General features: G+C 42.5%; 1 protein-coding gene across 9 annotated transcripts in view; it reads right to left on the reverse strand.

Moving 5' to 3' along the window:
- CLIP1 (CAP-Gly domain containing linker protein 1) overlaps positions 1 to 13144 on the reverse strand; it is a 193397-nt gene that overhangs the window by 145672 nt on the left and 34581 nt on the right. For all 9 annotated transcript variants that reach the window (XM_040347206.1, XM_040347249.1, XM_040347253.1 and 6 more), the window contains exons 2-3: positions 5769 to 5950; positions 1345 to 1889 (exon numbers count right to left, since the gene is read on the reverse strand). In XM_040347206.1, the coding sequence (XP_040203140.1) occupies positions 1345 to 1889; positions 5769 to 5859 (636 nt within the window). In that variant the 5' untranslated portion in view covers positions 5860 to 5950. The remainder of the gene's footprint in view (positions 1 to 1344; positions 1890 to 5768; positions 5951 to 13144) is intronic.

Genomic DNA, 13144 nt, shown 5'->3' on the forward strand with positions numbered 1-13144 from the left:
TCTATGCTACGTTCTAAACCATCCATCTAACCCTGTAAAGTAAAAAATAGGATTTTCTGAAGTTATAACGGACACAGCAATTTCAGTCTTGACCTTAGGGTTATAGCGCCACCTTCAGGAGATGACTAGGCAGAACATTTAAAAACAGCAAAACTGCACAGTATAGCCCAGTATGGGGGCGGTCCTACTGGCTATAACGGTCAGAGAAAAACCCATATCGGTCGACCTCTATTTAGTTGTCCATAACGCTGTATTGATGTTTAATCCTAAGAGCAGCGGTGTTCGGTCACATCAGCAAACCTGTGAGATCAGCAGGCTTGCCGTTGCTTTTAAAATTCAACATCAAACAGCAACGTGCAGGGGTCAGTGGGATGTAGGGCAGCGTACAGGGGTCAGTGGGATGTAGGGCAGCGTACAGGGGTCAGTAGGGCACGGTACAGGGGGATCAGAAGAGTACTTTAAGGTCAGGAGGGCACAGTACAGGGGGTACAGGACAACTGGGGTGTCAATATGGGGGGGGGGGGGGAATCAGGAGGGTATGATATTGTGGAGTGTTAGGAGGGCATGATATTGGGGAGGATGAGAAGGGCATGGTGCTGGTGGTCAAGATGTTATGGCATTGGGGAGGTCAGAAGTGAATGGTACTGTGCTGTCAGAAGGGCAGAGTGCTGGTGCATCGGGGGGGCTGGGGTGTTAGGAGGGCACAAAAGTTATTTTTTAATGCAGAGTAGCGCATTGGCAAACATACATGTCCTGGCGCTGATCCCTTCCGGCAATCCGAAAATCAGAATGGAAGAGCAACAGCTCAGGCATGTTAGGAGAAGAGTCAGATCCCACCCAAGCTATTATGGAGGCTTTTTCCGCCCCGCAGCCACATACATGCAAGGGATAGGGCTGCCTCTGCAGCCTTAGATTTGCAAGCGTGCACCTCTGCCTCTATGGAGCATTGAAGAGAAGACCAGGTGGGCAACAATGTGATGCAATCGCAAGCTAACCATCACCTGCCAGTGGTCGACGGGTAGCTCGCGACCAACGGATTGCTGACCCCCGCCTTAGGTAGTCAACACACTGCCATGATCCTGTTCTAAATTTCCTGTGAATATAAAGCCATTACTGGCAAGTCTAAATTATTTATTTTATGCATTTCAGGTATATAGCACCGTCAATTTACACAGCACTGTACATATGCGTTGTACAGTCACATCAGTCAATATCATTACAGCAATAGAATATGAAGTTCAGCAACTGTCAAATCAAAAATCAAGCTATATATTTTTAAAGTAGGGAGAATTTTTTTTTTTTTCAGGCAGAAAGCATTAAGGTAAGAAATTTAAATCTACTTACTAAAACTCTGTCTCCTAGCTTGAGTTCCCGTTCCCCTTTTTTGACTGATCCCGTTTCTGAAAGGTTTGAAATTGAGTCACTTGTTGTTCGAGTGAGGTTGCTCAGCTGGGAAGGTGTAGCAAGTTCCTTAGAAGATGCAGCACTTTTGAGAGGGGTTGCTGCAGCAGCAGGGACAGGGGACACATTTGCAGAAGACACCGAGGTTGGTGAGGTAGCTCTGGATGGGGTTTGTGTGCCATTAATCTCATCTTCAAGTGGTTTCCGTGACAATTTTGACGGTCTTGTAAAAATCCCCCTCAAGGCATCACACTGGAAATACCTGACTCCAGCAACTGCTCCATCATTTTTACCAATTGCGTCATCCAATACAATCCCTGCCCATTGACCTGGAGCAAACTGAGTCTCACCAAGGAACTGGATAAATCCAGGCTTGTTGCCATTAACCCATACATGTTCCCCAACTCTGAAGTCATCTACAAACTCTTCAGGAGCATCTGGAGGTGGTGCACTAGCAGCTTTCTCTGCTGCCTTCACAGGAGGAGGGGCTGTTGTAAAAAAAAAAAAAAAAAAAAAAAGTTAAGCGTTATACCAAGACCTATTCAAGAACATAAAACAAATTAATAAAAAAAAAAAAAAAAAATAAGTGTTACAGTGTCAGGCTAGTGTATAGACAAATTCATTGACAGAACCATGACATGTGCAGCCCCTGTCCACACCAATTCAGTACTATACCAAAATCTAGATTTTTGTGAGACATTCCTCCATTTCTGAAGGTAAAGGTATGCCCAGGTTCTTGTAAACCTGTGCTGCAACACAACTACTATGCATCACACTAAAAATGTTCTTCACGTATAGTTTTCCAGAATTGTGGGTTGAATGTGCCAGACAGGACAGAATTGTGGGTTGAATGTGCCAGACCACCAGGGATGGCCATATAGACCACCAGGGATAAAAAAAAAAAAAAAAAAAAAAAGAAGAAGGATGCCACCCTAGACCACCAGGGATGAGGAGGACACAAAAAATGGATACCAATCAGTGCCCACAATGGGCATCACTGATTGGCAGGCATTGTTTGGCACTGATTGGCATCCATTAGTACAACACATACAATAGTGCCCATCCGTGCCACCTATCAGTGCCCATCCGTGCCGCTTATCAGTGCCCATCCGTGCCGCCTATCAGTGCCCATCAATGCCACCTCATCGGTGCCCGTCAGTGCAGTACCATCAGTTCCCATCAGTGAAGGAGAAAAACGTACTTTACAATGTTTTATAACAGAAACAAAAAAATACTTTTTTTTTCTAAATTTTCGGTCTTTTTTTTTGATCAAATACCACCAAAAGAAAGCTCTATTTCTGGGTACAAAATGATAAAAATTTTGTTTGTGTACAGTGTAGCATGACCGCGCAATTGTCATTCAAAGTGCAACAGTGCTGAATGCTAAAAATTGGTCTGGGCGGGAAGGCATGCGCCGTTCGAAAACAGCGTCAATTACGTGGGGTCATGATAGTTTAACATAAAACACGCCCACTACCAGCCAAATTTGAATTAGGCGGGATTACGCCGACACATTTACACTACGCCGCCGTAACTTAGGGCGCAAGTTCTTTCTGAATACGGAACTTGCGCCCTAAGTTACGGCGGCGTAGTGTAGCTGAGATACGCTACGCCCGCCGATAGATACGATAATGTACCTGAATCTGTTTAAACTTCAAAAAGGATTAAACGCCATGTGTAGGAGTTTTCTGTTTAACCGTTTAAAGACTAAATCTTTTTTTGACACTTGTTGCTTACAAGTAAAAATCCTGTATTTTCTGCTAGAAAATCACTTGGAACCCCCAAACATTATATATTTTTTTTAGCAGAGACCCTAGGAAAAAAAAAATAGCGATTGTTGCAATATTTTATGTCACACGGTATTTGCGCAGCGGTCTTTTAACCACTTAAGACCCGGACCTTTAGGCAGCTAAAGGACCCGGCCAGGTTTTGCGATTAATAGATTGGTTTGGCAAGAACGATTCTTCATGAATCCATGCTGATTACTGCTAATGATACCATTGTCATTACTAAAATCTTTAAGGTTGAATATATTTTTATTAACCATTTTTAAAATAAAGCAGTAGGGGGTACAGAAGAATAAGGGGGGTTTAGGGGGTAATGGTAGATGAATACCACCATATAAATGTTACACACAGTTAGGTCATATAATTGCAGATAACATTATGTGAAAGTTGCGGTCAATATCTAGTATTTAGTGTATCCAATCAGTTGGATATATAAAATGGTATATAAACCAGGGGTAAGGAGGGATGGGGGGGAAAAAAGAAGGGGGCGGGGATAGGGGGGGTATAGATATACAGTTAGTGCAATTGCTACCTTACATTCTCAGTATGGTTGAGTGTTCAGAGGGCCATTCATTGGGGCGTGGTCATCTACTCAGCTGAACCACTTAATTCAGTGATGTTCCAACTGTGAGCACCAAAGGCATCTCTCAGCTCAACCTCTAGTAATTCTTTTGAGTCATCTGAGGTTGAAAAATGGACCCAGATATACTATAGTTTAAGGTGTTTATCTGAGTTGTCTCCCACCCTCCGTAGCCTGCATCTCCTCCATAAGCATAACGTCATTGAAAATGGTGATCTACTTGTGGGGGGAGGGGGAGTGGTTACTTCAGATTTCCAATATGTTGCGATCAGCTGCCGATAGAAAAAAATCTAAGGAGGTTGGTTTTTTGGAATTTGACTAATCCCAGGAGGATAGACCGTAGGGCCACCTTTTGGGAAGAGGGCGATAATCATCCTATCTTTGAGATCTATACATCGCTCGAAAGATGCTGCTTGCAGGACTTTTTTTTTAACGTCCTGCCAGTGCACCACCTCAGTGTAAAAAGCACTCGGGTTTTCACACTGAGACTGCAGGGGAGCAGTTTTGCAGGCGCTATTTTTAGCCTAAAAGCGTCTGAAAAACGCCCCAGTGTGAAAGGGGTCCAAATGTTAGATTTTATAAGATGGGGGGGGATAAATAAATAAAAAAATCAGGCCTAACATATCGGCCCAAAAAACTGCATCCTATATCGGCCATCGGCCGCCGCGATATCTAAATATCGGCATCGGCCAGAGAAAAACCCATATCGGTCGACCTCCAGTTAGGATGTGGAATTCTCTTCCACAGCCAGTGGTTTCAGCAGGGGGCATCGATAATTAAAAAAAAACAAAACGATTAGATAAGCACCTGAATGACCACAACATACAGGGATATACAATGTAATACTGACATAAAATCACACACATATGTTGGACTTGTCTTTTTCAACCTCACCTACTATGTAAAGTAATTAACAGATTTATAGCAATCAATTCCACACATAGGAGTGGTCCAAAAATTAGGATACAGGTTATTACGCCACCTTAACAGACATGATTGAAGTTAAAGTGGTTGTAAACCCACTTTTTTCACTTTTACCTACAGGTAAGCCTATAATAAGGCTTACCTGTAGGTATAAAGAATATCTCCTAAACCTGTATGGTTTAGGAGATATTCCCCTCGCAATACGCCACTGATTGCAGCGGCGCAGGGGGGAATCCACGACCTTGCCGAATTTTAATCTCCCGCGCGGGAGTGACGTCATCGCCAATCACAGCGCTGGAGTGGCGATACCCGGAAGACACGCAAGATGACATCTCGCTTGGCGTGGACCAGGTAAGTGTTCTTCACCTCGTTCCGAGGTAAGTATTTCATAATCAGCCAGTATGCGGTGCATACTAGCTGATTATGCCTTTTGCCTTGCAGGTTTGAAAAAAAAAAAAAAAATGTTTATGCGGTTTACAACCGCTTTAAAGAGAGACAACCAAGTTGATGCTTACATTGAAGGGTGATATTAGGCGAGTGAACTGGAACACTGCAATGTGCCTAGTTGAAAGACAGACAGCGAAAAGCTCAGCACTAAAATGTACAGGGGTTGCTTTTCTCCTGCGACAATAGGATATGGGAGAACAATTCAAAATTGCTACCAATATGCATTTTATAAAAGCATGGAAAGTAAGAAATACATTCACCAACACTACAACATTGGCACCGAAAGATGACCTAAAAGAAAAAAATTCAGAGACATTATATGGCACCATACTTTAGGTTTGAAAGGTTATACCAGGCTCCTCTGTGGTTTAAAAATGCACTCAGTATGAACAGGCTTGCATAGATGCAAAGTGAAATGCACAAGTGAAATTTCCTTTCTATCACAGCATTTCCTTTGGAAAAAGGTTGGATCCCTGACAGTATTGTAAATACCACAATTCCTAAAGACAATGGAACCACTTGTATATGAGAAACTACTAGGGAGTGGAAGGAACATGTTCATTTATGAAGGAAAATAAAATAAAAAATAATAATAATAATAATAATAATAATAATAATAATAATCTTACCAGCAGTAGCAGCAGAAGATTTAGCAGTTAAAGCGCCAGGCTTCGATATTCTGGAAGGTGCTTTAAGCCCACTTGGCTTTAGGGAACTCATTTTTCCACAATTCACAACTTTCGCCAATCGTTATCTTTTTGCAACCATTGATAAATCTGGATTTTTTTGGTTTCAAATTAAAATCTTAAACCTGCAGAAAAAAATAAAACAAAAATTGAAGTGTTAAAAGTGGTAATGGAAGCTGAACAGATACTTTAGTGCTCATCTCAAGGCAAACTGTTTCTCGTTTAGTGTGGGGAAGGTTGAGAGCTTCTGGAGGTTTTTATTGTCATCTTTTTACCTTCGATAAAAGTAAAAAAAAATTAAAAAAAATTGTTGGCTCACACAGGATCACTCAAACTAAAGCATGTTTCAATCCAGATTATACAGTGCAATCTCTTAAATTGCACAAGGACCTGGCTGATTGGATACAAATTGAATTGTTAGTTCAGGCAGGTTCCCATATTACACAGTAAATGTAAAGTAAAAAAAATAAATAAAAAAAAATTGCCTGGTCAGATTGTAAATTGCGGTGAAGGTAAAGCTCACCATACAAATTACAACATGCTTGTATGACACAATGTCATTCAGATTTACATTTAATATGAAATATAGGGACCAATCCAAACTATGCAATCAATATGTACCCAGGCACTAAATAGTTGGTGGTAAATCTAAATGGGACTCTATAGTCAGAGAGTGTAATGTATTACAGCGGAGTTCCACCCAATAGTGGAACTTCCGCTTAAACCACTCCTCACCCCCTTACATGCCACATTTGGGGGGGGGGCTTCAGTAGGAGTGGGACTTTCTGTCGCACTTTCTCCTTCCACCCAGGGACCGCTTAGGCAATACGTCATATTGCCTACCGCGGCCCCTTCCTGTAGGCGATCGCCTGGGACACGTGACAGGTCCCAGGCGATCGCCTGACCACTCAGAGCGCAGCGCTGCTCGCGCATGCTCAGTGAGTGCCCGGCCGTGAAGCCGAAAGCTGTCACGGCCGGGTGCCCACACTAGGAATGAAGGCACCGGCCGGAGAGGGGGGGAGAGGAGCGGAGTTTCGGGCGGCGCGTCGCTGGAACGTGGAGCAGGTGATTGTCTGTTTATTAAAAGCCAGCAGCTATACTTTTTGTAGCTGCTGACTTTTAATAAACATAAAAAAAGCCTGGAACTCCCCTTTAATAAAGCCGGAGTTCACCCCCAAATCTACTTTCTGACATTAGTTCCAGCATACTGCTAACATCTACAGTATGCTGGTTTTTTTTTCCCCCGCTACTTATCGTTTTATGAGCCCTTGTTATCCAGCTCCGAGCGGGGGAATCCTGCGGGGAGTAGGCGTTCCTAAGCAAAGAGGAGTTGATCGACGGGCTGCTAAAGCGCGTCACGGCTTCCGAAAATACCTGAAATGACACTCGGGTGTTTACGGCGCTAAACGGCGCCTGCCGTGTAGAGCTGACTGCGCAGGCACCGTAAACACCCGAGTGTCACTCTTGGGTATTTTTGGAAGCCGTGACGCGCTTTAGCCGTCTTCGCTTAGGAACGCCTATACCCGGAAGCGATCCCCGCTCGGAGCTGGATAACAAGGGCTCATAAAACGATAAGCAGCGGGGGAAAAAAAAAAAAAAAACAGCATACTGCAGATGTTAGCAGTATGCTGGAACTAATATCAGAAAGTTGATTTGGGGGTGAACTCCCGCTTTAAGCAAAAATACAACTCAGATGTACGATTTTTTTTTTTTTTAACATTTTCTTTTAGCTTCCCTTTTCAATAGTCCCCCGGTTGCACTGCTATATTCCCAGTCTCTGTGTCGCCTGTCCCTCCAGAACCTATGGAATACTGTGAGTGTCTCTGCATGGACGCCCCTGCTCTGTATTTTAAAACGCCACATATAGCTGCTCAGAGTAAAGCAAACCTGTGGCCAAGCTATGAATTGAATATTGAAGTATTTATGTGTTGACAATGCACTAGAATGTTTTCTTATATTTAGGATACACCATATTTACACTTTTTTTTCAGACACAATTTAACATACCGATGCAAATTTTTCTGTCCCAATTTCAATCACCCATGCCTTATTAGCACCACACAATGTAGAGCTAGCTGCCTTTGAATAGCCAAGATACCTGTCCTGCGCTGTGCGAAGCTTAGGCACCAACTTGGAGAAAAGCAAAGTATTTGCTTACAGTCATGCTCCCCAGTGTAGGGGCTCCCAGAGTTTGAAGGATTATGGTTTTCTTGCTTGTCTGCTCTAATGCCAATTAATTTACTCTTTCCTGAGAAAAAGGATAAACTTTAACATCAAGGATACCATACACAAAAGTCTGCATGTACTACCCCATGAAACAAGTATTACTTCTGTGCCACAAAGTATACCTCTAAGTAAAGGTATACTTTGTGGCACATTAAACAGTAAATGAAACCTACTACTTAAATTAGATTCCAGTACTCAGACTCATGACCTGCTTGCGTCGGTGGTTAAATTGGATTTCAGAAGCACTCGTATCACATGACATAACACAGTGACTTCATGCTACACAACCTTGGCTATGAATAGAATAACTTTTTATTTGAACGTTATCTATTTAACTCATCACAAAAGAAAAACACACAATGTTAACTTTGGCATAAGAGCAATACCAGGAGCATTGAAGTACCAAAAGTCTAAAACATGCACGCCCACATAAAAAATAAAAAAAACAGGAGGTATAAAAATATGTATGACTTCCAGTAATAAGCTTTATAAATGTTAGAGGAAAAAAAATAAAGGCTTCTTCTAAACAAGAAAGAGAAAATATTCCCCATGAAGTGAAAGTAGCACAGATGTAGCGGTTCACTGTCCAACCCTAAAAATAGGTTTTAAAAATTCGCGAGCACTTTGATACCTCTCCAGACAAGAGAAAGATGGCCAAAAGATCTTTCAGGAAAGTTGGTTTGGGTTTGGTAATGTTATTGCCCCCCCCCCCCCAGCAACAAGGTTGTCTACACAAAAATAAATATATATATATATATATATATATATATATATATATATATATATATATAGTAACTCTTTGCAAGTAAGACTAGAGAAATGTTTTGGGTTTTGACTTTATTGAACATGTGATCTACTAAACCATGAATAACTTCTTATTGGTAGAAGTATTTGGGCTTAGACGAGCCCAGACACAGACTAGGTTGACCGCTGCCCACGTGAAAATGCAAAGCGTAGCAAAATCGGCAGTCAAAACGTTCCTATCCTGAACGCGATTCAGGAGTGGGAGGTTGAACCTCCCCTAACCGCAGCACCTTCTAAGCGCTTGTAAAAGCCTATGTGTAAAAGTTGACTTCAGGAGCTTTGGCAAAAAAAACGCCAAAAGCTCCTAAACTTACATTTAGAAGCTGTAGTGTACGCGAGTCCTTAACCGCTAGCTGACCGCCTCCTGCACATATACGTCAGCAGAATGGCACGGATGCCCCTGCCGCGAGCGCCGTGCCGGTGAACTCGATGTCCGCCGGTGTCCTGCGATCGTGTCACGGAGCTGCAGAAGGGGGGGATGCCTGTGTAAACAAGGCATTTCCCTGTTCTGCCTTGTGACAGGACACTGATCTACGCTCCGTGTCATCTGGAGCAGTGATCAGTGTCGCGTCACTGGTATCCCATCCCCCCCACAGTTAGAATCACCCCCTAGGACACACTTAACCCCTTCCCTGCCAGTGTCATTTACACAGTAATCAGTGCATTTTTATAGCACTTAACACTTTATAAATGACAATGGTCCCAAAATGGCATCAAAAGTGTCCGATGTGTCCGCCATAATGTTGCAGTCATGATAAAAATCAGATCGCCGCCATTACTAATAAAAAATAAAAATGCCAGACGCTATAACTTTTGCGCAAACCAATCAATATACGCTTATTGCGATTTTCTTTACTAAAAATATGTAGCATACATATCGGCTTAAACTTTTTGGGGGATATTTATTATAGAAAAAAAGTAAAAAAATTGTTGTTTTTTTTCAAAATTGCGGCTCTTAAAAAAAAAAAAAAAAAAAAAAGCAGGAGGTGATCACATACCACCAAAAGAAAGTTCTATTTGTGGGGGAGGAGCGTAAATTTTATTATTTGGGAGCCATGTCGCACGACCGCGCAATTGTCAGTTAAAGCGACACACAGTGCCGAATCGCAAAAAGTGCTCTGGTCAGGTCAGGGGGTAAATTCTTCCGGGGCTGAAGTGGTTAAACAAAACTTTTGTTGCATAAAAGGCATAGTTCAACTTTTGCTAAAAACAAATAAAACGCATCAACATTGATAGAATAAGAAACAAAAGTGTGCATTTACTAAATGCTTGCATAGAAGTCGGCAGAGTATTGTAACAGCAATCAATACCCAGCCCCGGGTCCATATTAGTGGTATGGACTTTCTCTTATGGAGCTCAAGTGCTGAATGGTGACAATTGCGGCTGGCATGCCCTGCTGAGCCCCTCTGCTGCAGTTGCAGATGGGATTTGCTGTATTTTGCTGTAAGCCCCAGAAATGGACGATGCATGGCTCCACCAACACTGAAGTCAGACAACCACTCTACAGTTAGAAGGGCCCTACAATTCATGTAGGTAGGTGGTTTGAGTTTAAAGTGGTTGTAAACGTCAGACATGAAAACACAAACAAAGCACATCTTTCTATACGGTGTACTGGTCCGAATCCAAAGCACACAGCCTGGTTCCTCTCTGATCTCTCTGCATGAGTCACTGAAAAAGACTAATCCGACAACAACCTGCAGGCAGACGGCCAATCACCTTCCAGCACAGAGCAGGTAACTCTTTGTTTATGAGCCCATTATGTTGGTGCCTCCCTTCCCTCCACTCAGCTATCAGATTACACCACAGCTCTATGCTCTAGCTTTTCAGCGTGAATGATATCAGATCTCTGCCCTTTGCTTTTTAGTGCTGAAATATACGGTGTAAAATGTGTGTTTTAAAGGCTGTAGAGAAGAGATGGCTGCAACACTGGCAAATGCACACTGCCTGCAATTAGATGATTGAAACCCTAGTGAGCATTCCTGTAGGCAGCCCCATTGAACGCAATGGGAGACTGCCAGCTCCCGCATATAATGGTTCAAGGAGAAAATCACATGCGAGTCATCGGCCCTGGCACAGACTGAAAGCATCCAGGGCCAATCACTTGCATGCGATTGCTGCTTGAACAATTACATTGGAAAGGTTGCGGTTAGCTGTGAGAGACGGCAGCCTCCCATTGCCTTCAATGGAGCCGCCTCTATTCACAGCTAATTGTGAGAACCCTCGCTGGGGTACCAATTTATTTCACATGCAACCACCATCCCCTTAAAGTGGTTGTAAACCATTTCATATACCCAGTGAAGTGACTTGCCTCCGGTGATACACAGAGATGAAAAAATCCTCCTACATAAGGGTGGTATTCAAACCCGCTATGGAACCTTGTACGCAATTAGATGAAAGAACACCATTGGGGGTTCCCAATAGGAATGCACCGATACTAAACATTTGCATAAGTATCAGTACTCATAGGCTTGGTTCTTTCAGCTGACCACGGGATTCTCCCACCGACAGCTGAAATGTAAACAAATAGTAAGCTGGCAATTACTAGTTGTTAAAGAGCAGGCCACCGTGTCCTTAACAACCGAGGACTCATTCAGCTGCAAGTGGGGTTCCCCTTCGACAGCTGAAAGGGTCACTAAAGGAATTTTTTTTTTTTAGCTAAATAGCTTCCTTTACCTTGCTGCAGTACTGGTTTCATGTGCTCATTGTTCGTTTTTGCTCTGATGTTGCTGTAAATCCTCTCTGTTCTGGACACTTCCTGGTTGCCTGTTTCCTGATAACCACAGTACTGGGAGATTTCTCACGGTGGTCACCAATCAAGGAGCTGTGTGTAAAACGAAACTGGATTGGTGCTGAGGAGTTTTAGACAAAGTATCACTGCTCTCTATTGGCTGACTGCCCTCTAGTGGCTCTCTGTACATCAGACAACCAGCAAACAACAGCAAAAACGAAACTACACTGCAGGCACATTATATGATTGTTTTTTTATCTATTTTTAATCATTTTTAAAAGGAATCAGTTAACTATTATGTCTCTATGTCCTGTAAACAGTCATTTCAGCTAAAAAAAAATTTTTCCTTTAGTGACCCTTGAAGTGTAAACCAAGTCCCAGCTAATGGAGCGGTCAAAAAAATAAAAATAAAAAGCAGTCTGATAATGTTTAACAACAACATTGCTCAGCCACTAAAAGAAACATTCTTTAATTTTATATATTTTTCTGTTTATTCATCTACAGGTCAAAAAGGGATGAACTTCATCTGCAAATGAAGTCAGTTTAAAAGAACCCGTCAAGTTTTATTAACCGCTTAAGGACCGCCCACTGTTTATATACGTCTGCAGAACGGCACAGACAGGCATTATCACGTACCTCTGCGTGGCCCTTTAAATGCCTACCGTGTGGGCGCTTGTGACCCTTCCCCGTCAGTCGGGCCTCGGGTCCCGCGGACTCAATCGCTACAGGGATCCCCTTGATCGTCTCACGGAGGTAGAGAAAGGGGAGATGCTTGTGTAAACAAGCATCTCCTTGCTCTGCCTAGTGAGAAGAACACTGCTCTCGGCTCTGTGTACTCGGAGCGGAGATCAGTGCCATGTGACAGAGAGCCCATCCCCCTACAGTTAGAAACACAAGGCAGGGAACATTTAACCCCTACAGCGCCACCTAGTGGTTAACCCCTTCACTGCCAGTGTCATTTTAACAGTAACCAGTGCATTTTTATAGCACCGATCGCTGTGAAAATTACAATGGTCCCAGAAATGTGTCAAAAGTGTCCGATGCGTCCACCATAATGTCTCAGTCATGAAAAAAAAAAAAAAAAAAAAAAAAAAAACACTGATCGCTGCCATTACTAGTAAAAAAAAAAAAAAAAATAAAAGACATAAAACTATTCCCTATTTTGTAAACACTATAACGTTTGCGCAAACCAATCAAGCGCTTATTGCGATGTTTTTTATATATTATATATTTGGGTGATATTTATTATAGCAAAAAAATATTTAATTTTTTTCAAAATTGTCAATCTATTTATGTTTATAGCACAAAAAATAAAAAAAAACGCAGAGGTGATCAAAAACCACCAAAAGAAAGCTCTATTTGTGGGGGGGGGGGAAACGTAAATTATGTTTGGGAGCCACGTCGCACGACCGCGCAATTGTCAGTTAAAGCGACGCAGTGCCGAATCGCAAAAAAAGGGATTTTTAATACAGCTTACCTGTAAAATCCTTTTCTTGGAGTACATCACGGGACACAGAGCGGCATATTCATTACTATATGGGTTATATGGAGTACCTTCAGG

This window comes from Rana temporaria, chromosome 1, assembly GCF_905171775.1.
Source record: "Rana temporaria chromosome 1, aRanTem1.1, whole genome shotgun sequence".
Lineage (NCBI taxonomy): Eukaryota > Metazoa > Chordata > Amphibia > Anura > Ranidae > Rana > Rana temporaria.